The sequence below is a fragment of the Melospiza melodia genome, chromosome 2 (genome assembly GCF_035770615.1).
Source record: "Melospiza melodia melodia isolate bMelMel2 chromosome 2, bMelMel2.pri, whole genome shotgun sequence".
NCBI classification, from domain to species: domain Eukaryota; kingdom Metazoa; phylum Chordata; class Aves; order Passeriformes; family Passerellidae; genus Melospiza; species Melospiza melodia.
In genome coordinates this window covers 1288064-1314598 of record NC_086195.1, presented here as the reverse complement: position 1 = coordinate 1314598, position 26535 = coordinate 1288064, and the positions used below count along the sequence as shown (strand labels likewise).

The 26535-nt window shown below is 49.7% G+C and overlaps 2 protein-coding genes across 2 annotated transcripts in view; both read right to left on the bottom strand.

Annotated features, from left to right (window-relative positions):
• The window catches only part of MRPS6 (mitochondrial ribosomal protein S6), a 44021-nt gene extending 21406 nt beyond the window's left edge, over positions 1-22615 (bottom strand). Inside the window, exon 1 of the mRNA XM_063180409.1 lies at positions 22481-22615. Coding sequence (XP_063036479.1) covers positions 22481-22525 — 45 coding nt within the window. The 5' untranslated portion in view covers positions 22526-22615. The remainder of the gene's footprint in view (positions 1-22480) is intronic.
• On the bottom strand, positions 1143-22620 carry SLC5A3 (solute carrier family 5 member 3). Its single transcript, XM_063180399.1, has 2 exons — positions 22481-22620; positions 1143-9518 (listed from the first exon to the last, which is right to left on the bottom strand). Exon 2 carries the CDS (start codon positions 9222-9224, stop codon positions 7077-7079), a length of 2148 nt encoding a protein of 715 aa, XP_063036469.1. The 5' UTR covers positions 9225-9518; positions 22481-22620; the 3' UTR covers positions 1143-7076.
• Between the last annotated feature and the right edge of the window lie 3915 nt (positions 22621-26535).

Below are 26535 nucleotides of genomic sequence, written 5' to 3'. Positions count from 1 at the left end.
AAGTGAGAAGGGCCAGAGGTGAAACCTCCTGGCTCCTTCCCTTTCCCAGCACCAGAACATGCACAGGGAAACTGAGGCAGCCCCATCCCAGCAAGGGAATTCCCTGCAGGAAAAGTCCTCATTGCCACCACCTGTGTGGGATTTTCCACACAAATCCTGCCCAGAACCCCAAAGGGGAACCCAAACCCCCAAAGAAGGAGCAGCAAACCGGGGAGTGAGGCTTGGCCAACACAAACAGAAGCAGCTGCTGCCAAAGAGGCTGCTTGAACCTCTTTGAGAATCGCTGACCTGGAAAGCTGCTCACTGGGTAAACACCTAATCAACTAATTATGGAACTGGTTAATTAATAGTTAACTCATTAAAACGCTCCCTCCTGGAAAACACAAATCCAAACCAAGTTTGTAAAGCAGGAAGATGCTTATTTTTCATCCCAAATCCAAAGTTGCCTCTCAAAAAATGTTTCTTATCCACCCCTTGAAACAAACAACAGCAAAACGTCCATTTTTCTTTTACATCACAGCAGCAAAAGAAGAGAATAAATGAAAATTGTGGGTTAATTTGTTTTGTCTGCAGATGAAATTCTGGGTTTAGCAGCCTTGCCACAGTTTTTGCCAAGCTCCCATCTGCAAAGGAAGGTGAATCCCTAATTTAACACCAGGCCCGCCCTTCCCCTTGCTGAACCATCAACACTGGCCAAGGAATTCGTGATTCCCAAGTTCACCACGGCCTTATGGGGGGACAGGGATGAGGAGAAGGAAGTGGAACATTCAGGGCTCTGCTCACAGCATGTGCTGATGTTTTAACCCCACAATCAGTAAGAAGGTGCTGGTCCCACCCAAGAACTGCTGAAGCAGCAACTGAACAGGATATTTAAAGATAAAACAACAAAAATAAAGGAATTTTGCACGGTACCCAAGCAGATTCCTCTGCCAAAGGGGGGTTCAGTCCTGCTTTGTGCCCTGAGCCCAGCCCAGCCCCACCTCCCAAAACCAGAGCCCAAATTCAGGATTTGGGATCCTGGAGTTCTCCTTGAACTCTCAAAGAACCCAGTTTGGCTTTGCCTTTGGAATGAGCAGGAACAGAAGCAGGAATCCTCTGTAGCTACAGGGTTTACTGAGAGTAAAATACTCCAAAACTCTCTGTTCTGGTGGGTTGGTCCGTTTGGGGTTTTTTTGGTTTTTTTTTTCTCTATTTTTATTGAAACTTTGTACAGAAGTTTGAAACATTTCCATACAATACTTTGAGACAGGACAAAATGCCATGGTAAAGGAATGTAAACTGCAAGAAACACAGTCTGAAAGTATCCAAATACTCTCTAATAAGAGTTTTAGTTTGAAGACTAATGCAGGAGGCAAAATAAAATGCATACAGTATACAAAGAACAGTATACACAGGGCCAGCAATGCTAACTATGAAAATTTTGCATCAGATTTACTTCAAAGATTGATAGCAATATGATAATTCTATACACTAGACCAAAATTAATTTATCATACATCGTTTCTGTGACAAAAAGCTTGTCATTAAGGACAGTAGCAACTTACAATATAATTAAGCTGTATTAATCTCATTAACACTTCTAAATCTATATTCCTACTACAGTAAAGGGTTTTTTTTTTTCATTATATTGTCTTATAAGATCTTAACAGACCTTTAAATAACACTTTACCAAAAGAGACCTGGATCCATTATAGTGATCTTATCTACATGCCCATTTGGCTTATTTCCAAAAAAACAACCAAGGGACAAGGAAAAAGGCAGGTTTCAAATGCTATATGATATCATTTGGTTTTGGTCTGAAATGTATTTTAGAGAGTTAAAAAAAACCAACAGAAAAAAGGCAGTTCATTAACTGGTATTTTATATAAAATCTGCAGAAAAATACAACAGCAACAAAACCCAAAAATACTTCACAGATATCTAAAAAAACATTTTTTCTCAGAGATACAAGGTAAAGCAGCATCACTTTGACACTGTGCTTTAAAAAAGAAGATGATGAATGAAGAGACTGCTTGAGTGAGATTAGAAAATTTTGCTTTCTTCTTGAAGAAGACTACTAACATTTTGCACAGCAACTATTTTTATAACCACCTCATTTGAAAAGCGTGAATCCCTAGACACAGAATTGTCATTTCACCGCCAGTTTTGCTCAAAGTGTCTGACTTTACACAGTGGAACTGAGAATGCCAAGTGTCACCAGATGTCACTATACCATGAGTTCAAGATTGGAACAGAAGTGAAGCAAATGCCTTGAAACCAACACCAGGAAAGAAATCAAAGAGAAAGTGTTTTGTAAACAAAACAAAACCACTTTGCAAGAAAGAAAGAAAAAAAAACCAAAAAAACAAAACAAAACCAAAAATCCAAGAGTTCAGAGATCTCACAGTGAAATCAGAAATTCTAATTATATATGTTTTACATTCTAGGACTACTCTTTACCTTAGGCCAATTAAAGCACATTAAACCATTTAATTATATACAAACATTTTCTTTAAAAAAACAAAAAAAAAATAAAACATTGCACAGAAGTCTGCTTTTAACATCACATAACAAGGTTAGTTTTATTTTCAAAACAATTACATTTAAGGGCACAGAACATACAGAATACCAAATTAACAGATGAGTAATTTTGCTTCTCTGTACATGCTAAATCCAAAGATTTCCTTGAGAAAGCTGGAGCTTGGCAACTCCAGCTCCTTCCATGTCTCTGTCCTCTGAAAGGGAGCAATTCCCAACACCTCCTCTATCTCAGGATTTAAAAAAATAGATATATAAAAAAAATAAAGCTGTTTTAAAGTTGTAAGCATCTTTTAAGTGCTGGCAGAGCTCCCTGGTGGCTCTGCCCCCTCCACTGTAACCTGATGGAAATAAATCCTTTTCTCTCCTGGGTTACAGGGCTCATGACTCTCATCAGAAGTCTCATCCTGGCCCTTCTGGGATCAGGGAACACACAAGTGGAGAAGTAAAAAATACACAATATAAGGAATATACTGAAGGCCATTTTTATTTCTTACAATCTCGCACGGTTTCCTTTCCCTAAAAGCTAAACAGGAAAAATTATTAAAAAAAAATTAAACAACAACAAAAAAGCCTCTAAACTTTGGCAGAGAATAGCATCAAATCAGCCATTTAAAAAAAACTTAAATAAAAACAGTCTCCCAAAGTGTACTATTAAACTCTCAAGAAGCCTCTTCTTTTTTATTTTTTTAAATTATTTTTCTAAATAAAAGGCTTCTACCATTTCCAGGAGCAAAATTCAAATACCTTACCAGAAAAAATAAGTTAAGGGAAATAACAAGAAGAAAAAAAAGCTGTCATTCCAAACTCAGTTTTCCAAGACTTGTCATCCTAAACTCAAGGCAATAATAAATAAACCCATTGCTGCAAGACAGAAGCACACCAGCCCCACCCAGGGGGAGGGGCCAGGCAACAAAATTCCATCTTGGGAAACACTATGGTTCTGCTGAACCAAAAAATGGGTGTTTGACCCCAAATTTACCAACTTCTCCCTTCAGCAAAGGCTTGTTTACGCTATGAAAAATCCCTTCTTCTACACAAGGTTCTTCTTGCCATCAGGCAGCCTGCTTGGAACCTCAGGAATATCTTTATTTATTAATAAAGGCCTTTTATTAAGTGGTTTTATGCAGCAAAGAGCATCAGCAACTTGCAGGATCTCTACAACACAATGAGGCTGAAGAGGAGCACACAAAACACCCGAAGAGAAAAAAAGCACTGGAGAAAGAATTTGCTTAAAAGCTTCACAATACCAAGTCTGAGGATGGGGTGGGGAGGCAGATTAATAATCCATGATGATCCTGCCCGCCAATTAGCAGTGTGATTAATGTGGCAGCTCGTTAGCGTAGCAAAAGGGAGAGTAAAGGAAGTGGGAGATGAAGCACCTCAGTTCGGTCCCGAAGGACTCTGCTCCCTCCCACGGCCAAGGAGAGCTCCCCAGGGATGTGAGCAAGCAGGACGCTGGAACTGTGCCTGTTGGCTCTCCCAGGTGCCCTCCTGGAGGAGCAAACGGCATGGGAGGGAGGGATGGAAGCAGCAGGGAGAAGCGCTGCAAGGAGCCGCGCCTTGGGCCGCCCGCCCGCGTAAGGCACCCTGGGGACAGCACAGGGCGATGGAGCCGAGCCAAAGGGTCCCTGAGCTAACCTGGCTTCCCAGGCGGTGGCGGAGCGCTGCACATCCAGCAGCAGCCTGGAAAATCCCAGTGCCAGCAGCTGCTCCAAAATCGTGCTCCAAAATGGTTCAGAGCGACCAAAGCTCCGAACGGACACGAGTCTCCTTGCCTGGGCCAAACCGGGTGTGGGAGCCACGTCCCAGCCTTGTCAGGAGGATATTGTTGGACTGAGAATTAGCTTTACCTTCCACGATTTATTTTTCATCCCACTATGATCAAATGTTGCCCTAAATGATTTTATCCTGTATGGAAACAATTCCCTACGTCTTTACATCAAACTGTCCTTCACAGCTCAGCCCACTAATGAAGCAACTTGAGATGCCATTAATTCCACACACCAGGATTTCACCCTTAAATAGGATTTAAAATGTTTTCCCAAACCAAGCTGTGGACACACAAACCATAAAAAAATGTGTCTTGTCCCATTGGAAGCAACATCAGCACCATGTATGGTGGCTCCTCTCTACAAATATTGCAAAAACACTCCAAGTTTTCCACTTTGGAGTAGTTCTACTTCCCAGCAGCAACAACTAAACCAAGTGGAGAAAAGTGGGGCATCTCAGCCTCTGGTCAAAGTTTTGGAATGAATGAGATTCAAATGATACTAAAAAACCATCAAAACAAACAACACCACCCCAAAAATAGAAGTGAATCATTTTATCTGAAAAGATGTATTGGGATTTATCTGCTAGAAGCTGTGTGGATGGCACCACTGGAAAAGCAAACTTGCTCCAGCAGGCAAAGGCAGGACTGACCCAAATCTCATCTCTACAAAAAGGTTTCCCCCACAGGAATTGGTTCTTCTTTGTGTGCCAAGGAAATGGTGCTGGACCCCTCAAGTGGTTTTGGTGAATGTTCACAATGGTCCCTCAGCCTGATTTTGGCCCAGCCAGTTCGTGCTCTCCTGAACGAGCTCAGGAGCAAAGACAACTGGAGGAATTATTTCCATGGAAAGCCTGGATATGACCACTCTGTCCTGGAGAGAGGAGTTTTAACACTGGTGGGCTCTGCTCCCAAAACCAGGAGCCAGCTTGGCTTGGGGAAGGATGAGAGCACCAAACTGCTGCACACACATCCTCCACACCTGGGACTGCTCATCCCTGCCTGGGCATCCATCCATCCATCCATCCATCCATCCATCCATCCATCCATCCATCCATCCATCCATCCATCCATCCATCCGGAGGAAACATCCTCTGGATCTGGAGCCCTACAAATAGCTGTGACTGCCAGGGAGGAATTCAGGTTTTTGGGAAAATCCTGAGGACAGGACAGACCTCAATTGGCGACACAGATTTGTGGCTGCACGCGCTCCCCGTCTCCTGACACCGAATCCCTCAGGATCCTTCTGAGGAGGGAGGGAAGGAGGGAATTTCTTCCCACAAAGGTCACTCATGGGAAGGGGCTGCCCAGGGAGCTGGTGGAGTGCCCAGCCCTGGAGGTGTCCAAGCCATGTGGCACTCTGGGCTGGGTGACGAGGTGGGGATTGGGCACAGCTGGAACTCAATGACCAGGGAGGGCTTTTCCAAGCTCAGGGATTCTGGGATTCCTCAAAATACAGAGAGGAAGTTTGACAGGGTGGAAGGGGAAGTGGGAGAAGACATGGGGCAAAAGGGCTCTGGAAAACAAGGAGCACTTTCACCTCTCCCTCCCATTTCCCCTTCCTCGCCTTCCCAGCTGTTCTCCCCTTGCAGCATCGGAGCTTCCTCCTCTTCCTCCTCTGGGATTCCTCCCAGACACAGCAGAGGAAAACCCTTCTGCAGGGTGCAAAACAGTTTTTCAAGACATGTAAAGCTTCATGGTTTTCTTCTTCCCACATGGCAGAACCTGCAAACAGATTTTTCCCTAAAAAGAAGCTAATCCTCACAATGTCCAGGATTCAATCCTTACAATGTCCAAGGTTCAGAGAGTGGAGAGGCTGAATGAATCTTCTGGCCATTTACCAAAACTCAAGAAATTCCACCCAAACCTGAGGAAAAATTTTTTTCCGTGGAGGTGGCAGAGCCCTGGAACAGCTGCCCAGGGACATCCCAAACCCACCTCAAGAATTCTGTGATTCTTCAATTTCAATATACTACAAAACCCCACAGAAAGAATATTTCTTTTTCGTCCTCCTCCATTCACAGTTTGTCATCTCCAGGCTTATTTTTGTTTTAGTTTTTTATCTTTTTTTTTCTTTTTTTTTAATACAGAAACTTTTCAGTAATGGAATTTACAGTGGATAAAAATCAAAAGACAAAAATTTCCTTAAAAAGAGTAAAAAAAAAGGCAGAAAGCTGCTAAGAGCCATCATGTTTTAAGTGCTATAAAATGAGACAAAACAGCTTCCTGTTGTTGCCAGAAGAAAAATGAGAAACTGAAAAAAGAAAGAAAGCAGTGAGTGCAATTAAAAAGTGCTAAGTTGGCCAAGGTAATACAGTTATTTTATAAATGTGCATCACAGCTCTGCGTTTAAAAATCTTTTGACACAGCTTTAATCACTCAGATTTTACACGCTGGTAACTGATTACCTGTTATCTTCACTTAATGCTGACTGAGCTGTAACTGCCTGACTTCAAACACAGCCACCTGCCTGCCTTTGGTATATTTATACACAGAAAAACAAAAGGTTAGTGCTGCAAATGGAAAACAAAACAAATAAAACCAACACAAAAGGGAAAAAAGAAAAAGCCACCACAGGACAGGTTCTGCTTTCAGCAGAGGGAGGACAACACATCTCAAATGGTCTCGAAATAGGCTAAAGCTGAGTTGACCTTACAATTATAGCGTAAACAATGCCTGGGTTGTGGTTATGTTGTTTGAAAAGAAAAGAAAGGAAAAACCAAAAATCTCCAGAGACCTGTATCAACTTCTGTATGTTTAAGCCATACCCTTAAAAGTTCACTATTCACTCACAAAGAGAAGTAGACAAACATGAAGATTCCAAGGGAACAGACACAGACCAGTCCAGTATTTAGTAATAGTTTAACTTTTGGAGTCTCTTCCAGCATTTGTAAACAAACAGTCTCCTCCTCGACCTCCCGAACCACTCTCTTGTTTACGTTTTTACTTTTAAAGCCACAGAACCAATCTATGAATTTCAAATGTCTCGCCCTGTTGTCAGTCCCCTCCTCCTCCTCGTGCTTTTTCTCCCCCATCAGGGCGGCCTGTCCGTTGGAGTAACAATCCACGGGCGTCTCCACCTCGGAGTGGCTCACCGAGATCACCGGGTTGCTGTCATCCCTGCACGTCACCAGGAGGTTGATGTCCTCCGGCTTCACGTTCTTAATGTTCTCCTCCGACTTCCCGTTGGGAATGATGTGGTTGGCGTTCTCGTTGCACTTGAGGATGCTCTTCTCCTGGCCCTGGTACAGCTCCCCCTTGCCGGCGCTGTCTGGCGCGCCGCGCTTCCACAGGGCCCAGAACGTGGTGGTCCGCACCTGCTCCTTGGTGGGCGGCGGCGTCAGCAGGCTCACCACGACCGTCACGATCCCGGTGATCCAGAACAGCGCCGTGGCCACGTACATGTAGTGGATGTGCTTGATGAAGCCGGGCCTGGTGTCCGGCTGGTCGCACTCGGGAGCGCGGTAGAAGAAGGCCAGGATGAGGCGGATGGCGCCCAGGACGAACCCGGCCATGCCGCCGTAGAAAGCCCCCTGCTCGTTGCAGCGCTTCCAGAAGATGGCCATGAGGAACAGGGCGGCCACCGGCGGGGTCAGGTAATCCGCCACCTCCTGGATGTACAGGTACATCTGCCCGCCCTGCATCTCCACGATGATGGGCACCCAGGCGATGCTGATCACCACCATGAAGGCCACGAACACCCTGCCCACGATCATGAGCTCCCGGGAGGTCGCGCTCTTCCGGATGAGCTTGTAGACGTCGAGCGTGAAGATGGTGCTGGCGCTGTTGAAGATGGAGTCCAGGTCGCTCATCAGGGCGGCGATCATCACGGCCATCATGAGCCCGCGCAGCCCCACGGGCACCAGGTTCATCACCAGGCGCGGGTAAGCGATGTTGGAGCAGCCGGCCCTGCTCCCGCACACCTGGAAGCAGTGCTCGGGGTTGATGCAGGCGATGTCATCCACAAACAGGATGCGGGAGATCATGCCCGGCACCACGATGATGAACATGGGCAGCAGCTTCAAGAAGCCGGCCATGAGGGTGGAGCCTTTGGCGTGAGCGATGTTTTTGGCGGCCAGAACTCTCTGCACTATGACTTGGTCGGCGCACCAGTACCACACCGAGGCCGGGGTCTGTCCCAGCAGAAACCCGGGCCAGGGAATGTCTTCGTCCGTCGGCTCGCGCAGCATTTTGAGAGAGTCGGGCTTCGGGCTGACGTTGCAGGAGTTGGTGTTGGAGATGTTGTAGGTGAGGAGGATGGAGGTGATGTTCGGTGACGCCAACATGTACCTCCTTTTCACTTCTTCAAACCCACCGACCTCCATGAGGCTTATGATCATGAGTGTGAGGGCCCCGATGATCATAAGCAGCGCCTGGAGGGTGTCCGTGTAGATGACGGCCACCAGCCCTCCGGTCACGGTCAGCAGCGCCGTCATTCCGATCAGCAGGATCACCGACAGGTACAGGTTCCACCCTAGGGACTCTTGGATAAAAAGCGCCCCCGAATACAAGTCAACCGAGAGTTTGGTGAAGATATAAAGAAGCAGAGACAACGCTGCAAAATAGATTTGAATCCTATGCCCTCCGAACCGCTTGGACAAGTATTCGGGCATGGTGTACACTCCCGAGCGGATGTAGACTGGCACGAAGACCCATCCCAAAAGCTGCAAAAGCATTAAGGCGTTGAACTCCCACGCGCCTACGGCGAATCCGCTCGCCGCTCCAGATCCTGCGAGCCCAATGAAATGTTCACTTCCAATATTGCTCACAAACAACGAGGCCCCGATAGCTACCCAGGTCATAGAACGCCCTGCCAAAAAGTAGCCACTCACGGTGCTCCGATTGTTTTTCCACATGGCAAAGAAACCTATGCACATTACAAGCACGAAGTACAGGGCCACAATGGCAATGTCTGCTGGCTCCAAAGAAGCCCTCATTTTGTAACCAAAAAGCCTTCGCTGACGTCCACTTCTCGCCCCCCAGCCAACGTCTCTTAAGCACCACGTGAACCAGTTTTAACCAAAATCAACACAGCGGGTCAAATTCTTTGTCCCTTGGTTTGCTGTCCTGATGCTGGTGGCAGTGGTACATTTACTTTTCTCCGCTTCTCAAATTTGGGAACTTAGCACGCACTTTTAATCCACATTCCACAAGAGCATCAGCCTTAACTCAGTTGATGTAGGAGAAATTCTTAGTTGCAGCTAAGTTTAGTGAGGCCTACTGTACCAACCCTGCAAGGCAGCAAAGACAAAAGACAAAGATTGAATTAGAGAGGAATTTCATGAAGTAATGAGAAAAAATTTGAAGTGTAGTAAAACAAATCACTGAACACCACAGATTTTTCCCCCTTTATATTTCCTGCAATCCATAACAGACATCATTCAATATTTGAAGGGCTAAGTGGTAAAAGCCTTTCACAAGTCAACTTCAATGGTTACAGGTATCTTCAGAGACGCAGCAATTCGGGAGGATTGAGTGACCCAAATTCCCCAGAACACAGGAAGCAACAAAAATACATTTTCTTTTTCATTACTCTGGTGTCTCACAAGTCTCCTTCTCAAGCCACTAACCAGATCTTCCTCTTCCAAGCAATCTTAGGAAAATAAAATTGAAAAAGCCCAACAAATAACAATGGCTACGGAGCCCAAACCTGGCTCAGCATTTCCTGCACTGCACCTCCCAAATCCTGGGAGATCCTGGCACCACAGGACAGCACCTGAGACACCAGCTGGCTGCTAGAAAAATCAAAGTGAGGTCACAGCACTGTCAAATATCAACATCCATTTCAAATCAGCTGGAGAATCAAGGTTATTGTGCAGGTTTTGAGGTGAGTTTGCTCCTGTCAGAGGTACCGATAATCACAGGGTTATTTTTCACTTGGAAAGCTCTCCATACACATTCACATGATCCAAGGGGAGAAAACATCCCATTCCTGCAAGTGGCAGAAGCAAAACTCCACCTGACATCTCACTTTAGGGCCAGTTCCTTTGGACAGCACACCTGGGGTTTGTGGGAGCACCAGCGGCACAGGAGGGAACACTGGGTGGGTTCTGGCAGCAGTCACAGCTGCAAGGATGCCAGGAAATGTCCTTCCAGCATCCATTCCCATCCCAGCATGGAGAGGATGGGAGGTAGGGAGGCAAAGCCTTCCCTGTCACACCCTTCCCAAACTCCCAATCCCACCTGACAGCTCCCAAACTCGGCAGGAAACAAAACCTGTTGGAAGTGGAGGGAAGGGACAACGAAGACTTGGTGGCAGAGGAAGGGGCCCTGAGGAGCTGCGTGGTGGCTCCCTCACGGATTTGGGATGTGCTCCCATCTCCTGTTTATGCCTTGGGAGGTACCACAGAATCACTGAATGGTTTGGGATGGAGGGACCTCAGAGCCCACCCAGTGCCACCCCTGCCATGGCAGGGACACCTCCCACTGTGCCAGGCTGCTCCAGCCCGGCCTTGGCAGTGCCAGGGATGCAGGGGCAGCCCCAGCTGCTCTGGGCACCCTCTACCAACCCAGAGGCTTCTAATGGGTTTGGAGAGAGCTGGACACGGGATTCTTCCATCTCCTACACCCAATGGCCATGGGAAGGGAAGACCAAAGCAAAGAACAGGTTTAGTCTAAAGATCAGAACACAAACCTTTGGTAGCAATAATGAGATTATTACAAGTGAGGAACAGGGTCTGACTCCACTCCTCTTTCCCACCCACTGGTAAAAGCACAAGAAAACCAACAGTGGGTCTTTTTTCTGGCCATAAAATCTCACAAGTCCTACAAGCATCAGCTCCAGGCATCCCCTTCCAGTTCTTTCCCTGGCACAAGGCTGGAGCTGCCATTTCCCCATTAATTAATCATTAATACAAACAGCCTGATAGCATATTCTAATATTTGGTTGGTTTCTTGTTTAGCATCCCTGCCATATATTTGGTTTGTTTAAAGAGTCAATAAAACCATTTGAAATTCCAAGAGAGTTAAGGCTGAAAATACACCCATTGTGTTAAAGGCAGCAGTGGTACTGAGGTAAAAACGTGCAACTCCTCATAGATTTTAAAAATAGCTCCCAGCAAGCCACAACTTTAACCTTAAGGAGAAATCCACCACTCTGTCATTTGCATGGTCCAGCTGTTTTTCAGGAGAAAAATATAAAAAATAAAAATAAAAATAATAAGGGTTCCCCCCAGCACCACAAATCCACTTGAGAATAGAGATATTCCTTCTGCTGGAATTACAGCCAATAATGAGAGACTAAGGAGAATGGCACAAAACGGACTGATTACAGCACTGGGCTAAATTTATCATTCCTCAGAAGCCTCAAACCACAGATGTATTTTCAATTCTTCCACAGAAGAATTCACATTTCTCCCCACCCGCAAATACAGGAGTAGTTAAATGGTCTAATAGCTTAATCCAACCCAAAATTATAAACACTTCACATCAGATGACGCAATCAGAGCCAAGTTTAATGGACTATTCTTGGTTTTAAGCACTTTGGAGCAACACTTTAATAGTGTTGTGTCTTTTGCTATATTCAGCTAATTTTCCAACTACATTATGTTTATACCAAAACTATAAATATTTGAAGAGAAAGAGAAGAAGAGATTTTAGTGAGATATGACAAAAAGAAAATCTGCTATACAGAAAACCAGGAGAACAGCCAGATAAGGAAATGCTAATAGTTAGTATTTTTAATGTTCTGTTGTCCTTCTCATTACTAAAAAATATTTGATTTTAAGTTGAGTTCACCTCCCACCATCTTCCCTGTAGGTTCATCAGTGACCTGTCACAAATATCCTATAGAGCAGTGTGGAAAAATCACCAAAATCTCCATTAACATCAATTCAATTTGATATTAGAAGTATCCAGAGAGTTTCTACAAACAGATACTAACAGGGGGAAGCTGTGGCTGCCCTGGATGCCTGGGCATGTCCAAGGGCAGGCTGGATGGGATAATGGAAGGTGTCCCTGCCCTGGGGGTGGGACTGGATGGGCTCTGAGGTCCCTGGGAATCCAAACCTCCTGGAATTCCAGGATCAGACTCTCTGACAAGTATGTCACTATTAGATGCAGCTGCCCTCAAATAAATTGTGACATTCCTCAGTTAAGTCACTTCAGCTCCAGGGGGCTCATTCCAACCAAAATAAACAACAAGTGAAGTTCCTGCAGCGTCTTCCATAGGAAGATACAGCCAGTCCATGCACCTAAAATAATCACATTTCAGAGAGCTGAACCCTGCCCTCTGTCACCAACACCTGAGGGTTTTTTTGCAAGGCTCAGTTTGCCTGAGCTGGAAGGTGGAAAGTTTTCAGCAGCCACCAGGAATTTGCTGCACTGTCACTAAATTACAGCACTGAAGTAGCTTCTTGTACCAGTTTCTTAGACCTAATTCCAAAATAACCCTGGAACTTTTCTTCATTAGGAAAATGAGACTCGTCCCTCTGAACTTTCAGCAAGTTCTGACCTCAAGTCTTACAAAGGACTTTTGAGATGCCCCATGTGAGTTTAGTCCTGAGTTATTAGAACAGTGAACATTGTGGCACTGACAGAGAGAGGGGAAAAAAAAAAGGCAGAAAGACAGTGCTGCTGCCAAGGACTGGGAATTTTCTTCCCTGAGGCTGTTTTCTGGCTGGATCATATCAAAGACACAAAACAATGTGCTTCCCTCTTGTCTGCAAATAGAGGCTGCAGCTCTGGTGAAACAATGCATATGTCTCTCCAACACCCAGCCTGTTCCTTAAGGGGAGAAAAAATCCCAAGCAAGTCCCTGAAGAGAGATTTCATAATGTGAAGCAGACCCAGGGTGGGATTTTGAGGAGAAATTTGTAGGATTGTTCTAAAGGAAAACTTTCTCCACAGTGCTTTTCTAATAAAATGGGTGTTTAAACCGTGCCAGAGTCCAACTGCTCCAGCTCTGAAGCCACCATTTGTTCTCAGCTCCGTCGGCTTTTTGGCAGATGGGAATGTCTGAGCTGACTTTCCTTTTCTCCTCACCAATCCTGATGTTTTCAGGGTTAATTTGGGGATGTAGATGCCCACCTATCCCACAGCAGTGTCCACTGTTAGCAAATTCAGTGCTCTGCTCACAGTTTTCAGATTATTTCTCGGGAACAACATTTTCCCTCTCCACAGCCAAGCAGGAGTATTGGAAATCAGATCTGCAGCACTTCACCTACTGAACAGCTCTGTTGTGTGGAAGAAAACTGTCCAGATCGCCAGCATCATGGAAAATATTAACTCTGTCACAGAACAGTGAATAAATACCACAAGTCCTGTGCCTTGAGTGGGGTGTGTGCCATGTGCCACCCCCTGAGTGTGTTTTCCAGACCCCTCACACTCCTGGCCATGGACACACCAGGGAGCTCCTACCTGTCCACTGCTCCACAGTAAACACAAGGAAAAAAACCTCTTAGAGGGAAAAAAAAAAGAGGAAAAACTTTGTTCCATTTACTGCAGCACTCCAGAACATAAAAAAGGAGCACTGAAGCTCTTCATGGAGTAAGCGATACATAAATTATGTAGCACATGCCCTTGAGGAAGCAGGGGCTATCCTTGGCAGCTGCTCAACAGAGCCCTGAGCATCCAGGGCAGCAGTTCCAGGCTTTTCCCTGAAAACCAGGAGCTGGGGCAGAGGAGCGTGCCAGGAACCCCCCTGGGGCACACAGGGAAGGTAGAAAATGACCTGGAGCAGCCAATAAATAACTGGAGCTGCTGGGGATGCCAGGCCAGCCCCGGACCCCAGAGGATGCACAGGAAAGGGCCACAACATCTCCAGGTGACCTGAGCCCACCTGGCTGAACCTGCTGGTCACACTCTGCACCATCACCACACCGAGCTCCTGCTGCTCTGGGGGACTCAGGAGCCAGCTCTGTAAACCAGCACTACCAAAAAAATCCAACTTGAGGTGCAAGGAACGAGCCGCTCACTCAAAGGAGTTGTTATGAACACGTAAGGAACTTTTGTTTTGGTCAGGAATCACTCCAGCTCTGGTCTTCATTTTACTGCAGCAGCACAAAAAAGCAGCTTGGTCCAGCATAAATTCTTCTGGATTCTTTTCTACACAACTGCTGAGGGAGACATGAGAGAAATAAGTAACCCCAAAGCAAGAGACACAGAACTCCCTGCCAGTCACAAATGGGATGGGCAGTGGACAATTACAGAGCAGGAGCTGGAGTGATGTGAGGCCAACTGGAGCTCAAGGGCACTGGCACTGTCAGAGCAGGACCTCATTTAGTTGTCATTTTTTGGGTTTTTTAACCATTTTGCCCCTCATGCCAAGCAAATACACCTATTCCAGTGTCCCAGCAAGTCACAAAGGAAGGGCAGAAGGCACAGGAAGGATGCTCCAGCAGTCAGTGGACACAAGAGAAGCTCCAGCCTTGCAAAGCAAGAAAAGATGGATTTTTTCAGGATCTGCATCACCCTGCCCGAGCACTTCATGCCACTGCCTGTGACATTCACACTTGGCTGGTTCCCTTTGCCAAGAGCCAGTCCCCAGCACTCCAGCAGGAATAAGGAACTGATTTGCTTCCACTGTTCTTCCCAAAACTCCAAACACCTCCAGGGCAAGGGGGTAAGCTGGGGACAGAGGGAAGGAGACAGAAATTCTCTTTTCATCTGTTAAATACAGAGAGATACCAGAAAGAAATTCTGTCTTCTCCAGGCCTACCTAGACAGGACACCCATCATACCCAGGAGATGAAACCATAAATTATCAAATTAAAAAAAAATAAGGAGTTAATACCTTCCTTTTCCCCTTGTCAGCTCAAAGAATTGGCTTATGTTTCCATGGGTGACAAATGTTATCTGGAGGAATTTCTCCACAGGAAGGACCTGGAAGGGGCTGCCCAGGGAGGTCTGGAGTCCCCAAGGAAGGCCTGGAGGTGGCACTGAGTGCTCTGGGCTGAGGACAAGGTGCCCACGGGGCACAGCTGGCACTGCATGGGCTGGCAGGGCTTTGCCAAGCTCTGTAATTCTGTGAAGGGAGCAGAAGCTGCCAAGGAATTGGGCCTTGCAGAAGCTCTCAGCACCTTTCCTGCCTCGGCTGCAGCCCCAGCAGGGCCCTCCTGAGCTCAGTTTGTCACCACAAAGCCCAGCCCAGCAAGGAAACCACAGAGAGGTGACATTCCCCCCTCCACAGGACACAGTTCTTTTCCACAGGAACTGAAAGAAAAAGGGGCAGAGACAACCCAGAAGCCACGTGCTCAACAGCCACACCAAGGGCACCAGAGGGCACAAAGCCAGACTGGAAGGTTCTGCCACCTCACAGCACCAGGCAAGACCTCACACTGCCCTGGAAGGTGCAGCAAGACACTGAGGCAGCCCCAGGGCTCAAATCCCCTCCTGTGGAACCCAAAATGCAGCAGCACCAACACTGCACTGCCACGGCAGGGATGGAGGAGATGAACACTTGGTCACCAGAGCAGCAGCAGCAGCAGAAGGAGTCAAACAAACCTCAGCAGCCAAGAATTGGATTTCTGGTGGATTTCTCAGTCCTCTGGACAAGGTTATCACCTTTTTAGAAGCAAATATCAGAAATGCTGCAAAATCTCTGCCACTGCTGAGGATGCCCTTTCCTTCAGCTGGAGGCTCAGTGCTGTGATGCAGCTGGTGGTGATCAGCACCCAGCAGGAACTGGATAATCCCAGCCTAAAAAATGTGCTGCTTCATCCCATTTGAGGAGGCTTTTGGCTGTGAGAGTGCAGAAATTACTTGGGAAATGAGAAAAGAGAAGTGTCAGTCCCCATGAAACTGGGCAAGATACCAGGAGGAAATTCTTCTTCAAATTTCTAGGAAGAACAAAAAAAAAAAAAAAAAAAAAAGAAAAAAAAACCCAACCAGACTCATTAAGTTTCTTTAGGACTTCCCCAAATTCCCATCACATTTCTGGCTGCCCACAATCTTTGGAAGAATATAAAGCACCCCCAGGATTATTGATGGGTGAGACAAAAGTTCAGGATCATACAGAATCCAAGAATTTGAGGCTCTCCAAGCTTCCCAGCCAGCTGTGTGCTGTTTCAAGACTTGTGATTCTTCTTGGAGATTTCAAGACACCAAAAGCAGAGTTCAATAAAATTCTGTTGGTTCTAAAACAATTAATGCTAATTACAAAGCTTGATACAGAACATCTCTATTAAAAGCTACTGAACACTGATTTCTTTTTCTAAAACACCAACTCCACTGAACACATTCCCTCCTCTGCATGGACCTGGCTTTTTATTCTTCCTTAGATATTTGCAGGATTGAACACAGGGACTGGCTTGCAAGTAGACAAACCAGGATTAAAAAATAGCAGAACAACAGTTCTGCAGTTCCTCCATGCTGTTTCTTGGGTTCATAAACCTCACTTTACACCATCCACTTCCTTCCTGCCCTTCTCCTCCCCAGGGGTGATGAATTTGCTCTAGAATCTCATTTTTAGCACTAATGTTTACACCAGTGCTCCCCAGGACAGGTCTTCACATCTTGCTTTACTTTCCATATATTTGATTCCAATTTTTCCCGTTCCACTTCTCCATAATTAGTTATGTTTTGCATCTCTTTCTGTGGTTTTATTTTTTCCCTGCTTTCAGCTTTTTATCAGCTCCTCAATGCACACTGGGGATATCCCTGCTGCTCCACAGGGCAGGAATTTTTCCAGGGAATCACCTGGTGCCCTCAGGTAAGGGACACAGAGGGTGGGACACAAAGTTCTACCCAGCAATTGCTTCCACATAAACAGCTCTTCCCTCACCCCACATCAGCAGCCAGGGAGGTGAGGGTGCCTGTGGCTCCAGGAATTATCAGCCTGCCATGGATGGAGCCTGACAAATCATAAAATCCTGGAATGGTTTGGGTTGGAAAGAATTTAGAGCCCGTCCAGTGCCACCTGTGCCATGGCAGGGACACCTTGCACGGTCCCAGGCTGCTCCAAGCTGGCCTTGGACACCTCCAGGGATCCAGGGGCAGCCACAGCTGCTCTGGGCAAAACAAAAGAGAAGATAAATTACTTAACAACAACTTAACTGCCAAAGCAATTTTTGTGTGGCAATGATGGTTCTGGGACAAGGGAAGTGGAAAAATCAGCTCCTGAAAGAACACATGGAGGAAAGCAGAGCTTCCATCATTCCAAAGTATGGAACTGATAAAGATTAGGAGACAGAAACCACACACACATATGAGCTGAAGGAGCAACTTCTCCTCATTGTTACAGTGGAGAAACTTTACAGGAATCAGTCACATTTCAGGGCTCTCCAACCAGCAGAGATTATTGCTCAGCACAAAGGCTCTCCCAAGAGCTCAGGGACAGAATCTGCTCCGTGCTGAAGTTACCAACACCTCCCTGTCCACAGCCAGAAGACAGCAGGAACAAAACCCAGGCAGGAGCAGAGAGCTTATTGCTGGGGAGGAACCAGGGCAGCCCAGAGAAGCCTGAACTCAAAGGTTTAACCCCACTGCTGTCCCCTGAAGAGGGGGTGCCCAAACCCCACTGAAATCCCACCAGGGCCTGCAAGGAACTGAAATTAGGCTTAAACTGTTCTGCAGCAGAGAATAATCCTCTGTGCCCTCTCAGAGCCAGGCACGTATGCCACACTTGGCAGAAATTCCAGCTCTTCCAAGACTGGAAATGTCAAATATCAGGCAAGAGGGTATCGTTCCCAAATGCTGTCTGCACCACACTCCCCAAAATGCAGCTCTCCTTATGGAATGCTCAGGGCAGAAAACAAAAAGGTGACTCCTCCAGCAGAGCCAGGGCTGGATCTTGCTGTTTTCTGATCCTGCCTTTGGTCTCCATCCCAGCACCACCTCCAGCTCCAGGAGCCCTCCCTGCCAGGCTCAGAGCCTGTTCCAGCCTACTGAAAATGCCAGTGGGAACAGAGGAGAAAACTTTTGTGTAATTTTAACCTGCTCAGCTGGGAAGAGGGGTGGGGAAGATGCACAATTCCATTGGAAGAGCAGGTGGTTCACCGGAAAGGAAAGGAAATAAAATAAAATAAACCCAATATCTTCCTGCTTCGTTCTCTCCCCCTCCTTCCTGGCAACTGAGACATCAAAAGCCCAGTTGCTGCAGCTGCCTACACAGCAATTAAGTGAAATAGTCAAGATGTCAAGCAACACTACTGCCCATTTACTTTGGCTTTCCCAAAATAGCCAACAATCCCCACACGGCAGGTAGGGAATTTTGGAAACACAGCAAGCCACTCCAAAAGCAACAAACAGCTGCTGAAGACAAGTTGTGTTGTGAGAACATGGCTGGGGAAATGAGAGCACACATTCACTGCAGGATTATTATTATTATTATAATAATTTGGAAGTGTCCAAGGCCAGCTTGGACAGGGCTTGCAGCAAGCTGGGGTAGTGGGAGGTGCCCCTGCCATGTGGAACAAGGTGATTTTTGAGACCCCTTCCAACCCAAACCACTTTGGGATTCCAGAAGTGGGTGGATGGCTCTCCTAGTCCAGGTATTTTTGCTGAAAAAAAAAGGTGGTTAGGTTTTAGATTCTGACACTGTGGGTTTGAACTTTGTCACAGGTGAAGATGGGCACGCTGCTAATAAAATATTGATGAATTTCCTCCTTTGTAGTGAAATACTCCGAGTTATTCACCAAGTGCCCATCAGTTGCTGGTGGGACAGGTGTCCCTGTGCTCTGCTCTGGTGACAAGATGGGGATCAGTCAGAGGCTAGACTCCATCCTGGAGCTCTTCTCCAAGCTCAGGGACTGTGGGATTCCCATCTGTGTCCCAATCCCCTCGGAGATGTGGCATTGCCACCCCAGAGTCCCTGTGACAGGAAACCATTGCCAGCCCTTCCTTCCTTCCTTCCAGGGAGTTCCAGAGCTCCCTGCTCTCCCAGGCAGTGACAATTCCTGCAGATTCCCTCCTGGGGATTCACTGCCCTTCCCTGCTGAAGGTGCTGCTCCACCACAGTCAAACATGGGACAAAAGCTGGAATTCTTGGAAGCTCAGCTTTTGTCACGAGCAGGGAATTCAGGCCATGGGCAGCTGTGGGCAGGTAAGGTTTGGTTTGCAAACACCTGGACACTGCTGATAACAAATGTGCCCCCGAGATCCCCCCAGCATTTGTTCTTTCCATGCTGCAGTGTGGAAAGCAACACAATGGGCAAAATGAATCATTTCACCTCCATGCTCACACCTTGCTCTGCCCAAAGCACCTCCTCCATAAACTCACACTCAGCTACACAAACCTCTCATCCTCCAAACACACCACAGAGTACTGAGGGGTTATTAATTTTGGGGCTATTTTTATTATTGTTTTCCCAAGAGTCACTAACTGGAGGCTCTGCTGATGAAAAACTCTCTCTATATACAGAGTATAAAAAATATTCTGTGTTTTAGTATATAAAAATACAGTGTTTTTAGTCCAAGTCCATTACCTCTCACAAATCAGGACAGAGAAGAGCTGCTCAGCTTTTACTCCAGAATAAAATCCTGACTTTTTATGGGAAGTACATGCAGACAGCCAGAGACAAAGGCTGATAAGTGGCACCAGTGCAAAGTGAAAGTTTTCCCATTCCCAAAGCTCTTGGGTGTTGCATTTTTAAGGCACAAAAGGAGAGCTGAGGAGGCTCTGGAGCCTGCCAAGCCTGAAGAGAGCATCAGGCAGGATGGATGGGGTGTGCTGGACCCTCCCAACAGAAACCACATGCAGGGAAAGAACAGGAAAGGATCCCTGACTTGGACACGAGCAGGGCTGGGCAGCAACAGGGCTTAAAGCAACAAAAATGAACTGGAGGGACTCAATTCTGCCTGGATCCCTGAGAATGCCAAGGGAACAATTAAAAGAAAGTTGTGGGTGGGGAAAACCCCACAGAAGCACCAAGTTTGCCTCTGAAGAGAGGCAGCAAAGCCTCCAGGCTGAGGTCGGCACCAAGCTGCCAGAGAGCTCCGAGAAGTTCAGGACAAGCCCTGGAGCACAGCACGGCCAAGTGACAGGGGGACAGGGGAGCTGCCACAGCGGAGGAAGGACATCAGAGACACCAAAAGAACAACCAGCACTTGCTCAGACAGCACCAGCACACACAGACACCACAGAGGCACCGACAGGGAACAGCTGCCCAGGTGCTGTCACCAATGTGGAAAAGCAATGTCCTTTATTCTTCTCCAGGAAGGAGCTCTGGAATCATTCCCCCATTTCAGACCGGTTTATTATGCCCATATTTTGCATCATTTAATTCAGTATTACAGCCAGGGCTAAGCACAGCTTACAGGGGTCATTAGAGCAACCCCCCCAGCCAAGATCCAGCAGCACCACGGAGCACAAAACCACTCGAGAAAATATTTCCAAGTGTTCTCATGGCACAAGAGAGGCAGGAGCAGCAAAATATTGGGAAACGAAAAAGCACCCAGATGTGGTGTGCTGAAAAGAGCACGAAAATAGCAGCACCTACAGACAGACTCTTAATTTTAGACTTACAGCAAGGGTGGGTTAGAAACACCAGCACAACCTGAAATGTTTGGACATAATCACAGAGCTAAAAAAAACCCTTTAAGGTACATCCATGTGGAAAGAACACACTGGAGAGTCCAATTTCAAAGAGGCAAAGGTTGCAGATGTTAAATCCTGAGAGCACTGATGTTCATTAGAAGCATCTTGCAGCTAAAAGCTTATCCCTGCATCTCCGTGGTCAGATCCTAGAAACCAGAGAGCCTTTCCAGCAGAGAGCACTCCATGGCATCCTTTCAGAGAAGTCAGTTTATTCCTGCCTCAGTATTATGGCAGATTTGCTACACTTGCTGTCCTGCCCTGCATGCCGAGTACCCATCTCCCACATCAACAGCACGGCTACAAAAACCATCTCTGCCTCATCCACGCAAGGGGAGAGGTGTGGAAAGGAACAAAAAAAAATCGGACAAAAATTCTATGTTGACAAGCAAGTGGAAAAGCAGCATATTTTAGCCCGGGTGAGCTGGTGCAGCAATGTCACCCGGCTTTCCCCCTGCTGCTGCATTTCTCCACTAGAGGACCCAGGTGAGATGTCTCTACTACAGCTTCTGCAGCTAAACCACGGGGAAAAATATATTAGAGAGAAAAAAAAAAAAAAAAAGAAGCCAGCCCCGACATGTGGATGGTCCATGTAAAATGAATGGAAATGTACTAGTGCATGCGGCACACCAGACGTGCTCCCGTAATTCCCAAAAAGCCACGGCCACGGTGCTGAGCTGCTGCTGCTCGCTGGGAAAAGGTGCTGGTGGGAATGAAGGGTAAATCCCAGCGTATCCACGCCGGGCTGGATCGGAGGGCTCCAGCCCAGCGCAAGTGCCGCTACATTCCACCACCAGCACCGCATATTAAGCTGGAAAGTAGCAGATAAACAAAGGCTATAGAAGGTGCTAGAGAAGGGCCGGTATCAGCTGTTATTTACCAAATAAACCTCCCATCCACACGGAGATGGCCTTATTTTATTATTATTATTTTTACGCAAACACATCCCCCATTGCCACCCCCCTCCCTTCCTCCACGTATTGACTCAGCTCCTGCCGAATGGGAAGAGCATCATTTAACCGAGCTCTGTTATCACCGCGCTGCCAAAAAACAGCGGCAACGGCTGCTGCCACCCCCAGCGCCCCTTCCCGGGGGCGATAGGGCCCGGCCTATCGGCCCCGCTCAACCGCTGCGGGCAAACCCCCATCCCTGGCATGCCCTGGCACACGGGGGGGAAGGTGGCACCCCGCGCTGGGAGCTGGCCGGAGCGAATCCTCCGCTGCCGCCCCTTTTCCCTCGCCCCGAGGCTCGCCGGAGCGCAGGGCAGCCGAGGAGGGGCCCGGCACAGGTGCGGGAGGGGGATGGAAAGCGCTGGTGCTGCAGAGGGAGAGGGGGATGCGCCGGCAGGGGCAGGGGAAGGGCCGGCTTCACCTGCTCCAGGCACGGAGGGAGGGGATGGGCAGGGAAAACCGCATATCGCTCGCAGAGCGTGGGATCTGCTTACCTGCGTGCCGGAGGGGAGGGGGAGAGGGGACTGCGGCTCGGGGGCAGCGGGCAGGGAAGGGGCGATGGGAAAGCGGACGGAGCGCGGGGGAAGCGCCGCGGAGCCCGGGACACGCTGCGACACTGCGGGCGACAGGGCCGGCCGGGCCACGCGGTGCGGCGGGGACAGCGGGCACCGAGGGGACACCGCGGCGACACCACGGGGCAAGGATGGAGGGGGTCTGCCAGTCCCACCTGCCTCCCTCCCTCCCTTCCTCCCGTCTCCTCTCCCTCACTCACCCTCTGCATGGCTTTCAGGATCAAAGCCAGTTCATAGCGGGGCATCTTAGAGCTGCTGGCAGTGGCGGGAGGAGCGGGGCACGGGGTGGGGAGGAGGGGGCTGCGGCGAGGCCGGAGAGGAGGAGCAGGGGGGACAGGAGGAGGAGGTGGTGGAGGAGGAAGGCGCGTCCCGGCGCTGTGGCGGCTCCTTCCCGCGCGGCTCCCGCGGCTCAGACACCCGTACGGGCAGGGGCGGCGCGGCTTAAAGGGCGCAGCAGCTGCGCACGCTCGACCGGGCCGGCCCTGCCCGCGCCAAGCGCCGCCCCCGCCGGGCCGGGGCTGCCCCGCACCGCGGCCTGATGGCCGGGACCCCCGCGCGGGCACGGCCGGGCCCTCCCCGCGCTGCCCCCGCGGCCGGCGCCGCCCCCGGCCCCGCCGAGCCGCCCGAGCCGCCGCCGCCGCCGCTGCTGCAGGGAGTGGAAATTTCCACTGCGCCGCCCCCTCCGCTCCCCCCGCCGGGCCGCGCTCACTCCCGGCCGGGGCCGCGCACGGAGCGCCGCGGGGGGGCCGGGGCTCGCGGCCGCGCCGCGTGGGGACCGCGTGTGGCGGGGGCGGCTCGGGCCGGGCCGCGCGTGTGGGACACCGGGACACCCTGCACATGTGGGACACTCTGGGTGGGACATCGGGACACCGGGACACCCTGCACATGTGGGACAGCCCGGTGGGACATCGGGACACTCTGCACATGTGGGACACCGGGACACCCTGCTCGTGTGGGACAGCCCGGTGGGTCATCGGGACACCCTGCACATGTGGGACACCGGGACACTCTGCACATGTGGGACACTCTGGGTGGGACATCGGGACACCGGGACACCCTGCACATGTGGGACAGCCCGGTGGGACATCGGGACACTCTGCACATGTGGGACACCGGGACACCCTGCTCGTGTGGGACAGCCCGGTGGGACACCGGGACACCCGGACACCCTGCGCATGTGGGACACTCTGGGTGGGACACCGGGACACCCCACTCATGTGGGACACTCTGGTGTGTTACCGAGACACTCCGGGCGTGTGGGACACCGGGACACCCTGCTCGTGTGGGACACCCTGCTCGCGTGGGACACCCTGCTCGCGTGGGACATCCCGGTGTGTTACCGAGACACCCTGGTCATGTGGGACACCCCGGGCGGGACACCAGGACACCTTGCTCCTATGGGACACTGGGACACCCTGCTCGTGTGGGACACCCCCATGCGTGTGGGACACCCCACCCATGTCACCAGCACTCCAAAAGGCTCGAGTGGGATGGGACATGCAGAATTGTCCCGCTCCACCCGCTGCCATGGCCACAGACACCTTTCACCGGGCCAGGTTGCTTTGAGCCACGGTCAACCTGGTACTTTCCAGAACCTTCCTCATCCTCAGGGCACCTCTGCACCCCCAGGACATGGCCATTGTCAGAACTCCTCAGTGCACAGCCAAGACCTTGTCCATCTGCAGAGTCCTCCAGGGCACGTCCAGAACTTCTCCATCCTCAGAGCACCCCCATGCAGGCCCGGCACCTTCCCCATCCTCAGGGCACCCCCAGGTCCTTCCCCATCCATTCTCAGAGCACCCCCATCTCCTTCTCCATCCTCAGAGCACCCCCATGCAGGCCCGGCACCTTCCCCATCCTCAGGGCACCCTCAGGTCCTTCCCCACGCTCAGTCCCAGCCGTGGTGTGAGCAGCTCTCATGGCTGTGCGGGATGTGGAGGCCCGAGCAGCAGCAGGATGGAGGTGAAGCTGCGTGTGTGGTGGCCTTGGTGGCCGGGTCCTCCCCGTGAGGGAGGCTCTGGCCACGCATTTCCCAGCCTGGCACGCGCCCCTGGCCGCCGCTCACGTGCAGCCACCAAGGTCAGTGACACAGATCCCTGCAGCTGCATCTGACACCAGCGGCCAGCTGGGCTGAGCTGGAAGCTCAACACTTGCTCCCACTAGAGAAGGTGTTGGAGGGGCCTGGGGGTTTGTTTGAGTGCTCTTTGTCTTGCCCACAGCAGAGATTTTCCCTCATACCCTCATGCCCAAAATGCTGGCTTTGCAGAGCCATTAACAGTCAGAAACAATCGAGTTTCTGTCCAAGCTGTTCAAGCCCTCACTGCTCAATCCTGCAGCCCCATTGCAGATCGAGCAGCCCCACCGTGCCCAAGGAGAAGCAGAGAAAGTGACAGATCTCGAGATTAAACGACTTTAATGAAATATCACTGGAATCCCAGCCCAGCCAGAGAGGCCTCAACACCTCCCCTGGGCGCCCCAGCCGTGCCCTTTCCAAAACCAGGGACATTTTCTTCTGCTCTGCCTGCACAGGGAGGCTGCCACGGTCACTGCCACGGATCCTGAGGGCAGGCATGGAAGTGGAAAACTCCTCCCAGCGCTTTTCAGCAGGACTTGCAGCTCAGCCAGCCCCGGGTGCTGCTGTGGGCCTTCCCCATCTCAGGCAGGTGTGAGCTCCCCGTGCTTCCCAAGGCATCCTGTGCCCTCCAGGCACGAGGGCTGTGCGAGTCCTGGGAGCTGTTTTGGGTACTGCTACAAGACAAATTGCCTGTGCAGAAGTGTTTACAGGTATTCCCAAGCTCCCACGGCTCCGTGCTCAGGCAGTAATTGCCCGGCAGCTGACAGGGAGAATTTACTGCCTGTTGGTGTTCACAATGCAAACTCTCCCTGGGTTTGCTTCCCTTTGCTTTGCTTCCCTGTTTGTTTGCTGATACAGAGTTGTCTGGCCTGACCTTCTTTATTCTGGACATGTGCCTGGCAAGCTCAGGAGGAAATCCAGGTGAGGTGGGAATGCCCAGGTATCCCTGCCATTCCCACATCAGCCATTCCCACCCTCCAGGTGCTCCTTGTGCAGCCACAGGTGACCCATGATGTTCTCTTTGTCACATTTGGAGCTGTCACATTTTGGCCAGAGGCAGGAAGGAGTGGGGAGAGCTCTAATTCCCAGTTCTTCCAGTGCTCTACCTCCTCAAACGTTCCTCTGGCAGAAGAAAAGGAAACTTTCAATCCCTGTCTCTGTTGCCCTCCCAGTGCTGCTTTCAAATGCCAGTATCAGATTCCCAGCAGGATATAAATTTACAGTCTCTGTTCAGTCTCACTTCTGACTCCATTCCACATGGAATCTCCCTAAGCACACATCTACCTGTGGCCACCTCCCCCCCCCCTTTTTGGGAATCCCCCCAGCTGTATTTAAAGCTGTCCCAGGACTCCCCAGACATCAGCCCAAGCCTGAGTCCATTTTTGTCTGTGATGGGATTTGCTCCCAGCAGAAACATTTGATCCTCAGGCCTCATAAATCCATTCCCAGGTGGATGTTTGATATCCCTGGGATGAGATCTGGGTGCCTGAGGGTCTCTCATGCACATCAGCAACACAGGTAGTGACTACACCTGTCTGTCACACCTGTGGGCATCTCATGGGGCATCCCAGAAGCCCAGAGTCAGCAGGGAAGAGCCCTTCAGGACCATCCAGTGCCACCAGCACCACCCCAATCCCTGTCCCCAAGGCCACATCCAGACTGCTCTGGGACAATTCAGGGACTCCAAACCTCCCTGGGCAGCTCAGCCCAAGGCCTGACCGCTCTGCCAGGGAAATTTTCTGTGCCAGTCTCCAACCTGAGCCTGCCCTGGTGCCATCTGAGGCCATTTCCTCTCCTCCTTTCCCTGCCCTTCCTGGCAGGAGCTGTGCAGAGCACGAGGTCCCCCTGAGCCTCCTTTGCTCCAGGCTGAGCCCCCCAAGCTCCCTCAGGAGTTTTCCAGCCCCTTCCCTGGACACGTTCCAGCTGTGCCAGCCCTGCCCTGTCCATCCCTTTATGGAAGCTCAGGATGATCCCCAGATCTTTCACCACCCATCTAAGGTGTGCAACATTTCCAAACTGCCTTGAATCTCACAAGTTTGGTTTTTCCTCCAAAAGCATCCAAAGACTGTAGGAAATGTAATGTTGAATATTTAAAAGCACAGGGTTAGAGAGGATGGTGTGAACAGCAAGTGGTGACCATGCCGTGAATAATCAGTAAGGAAATAAAAACTCCCCTAACAG

What these genes read in the sequence shown, in the direction of transcription:
- SLC5A3 (XM_063180399.1), bottom strand. Translation starts at nt 9,224, where the DNA reads ATGAGGGCTTCTTTGGAGCCAGCAGACATTGCCATTGTGGCCCTGTAC.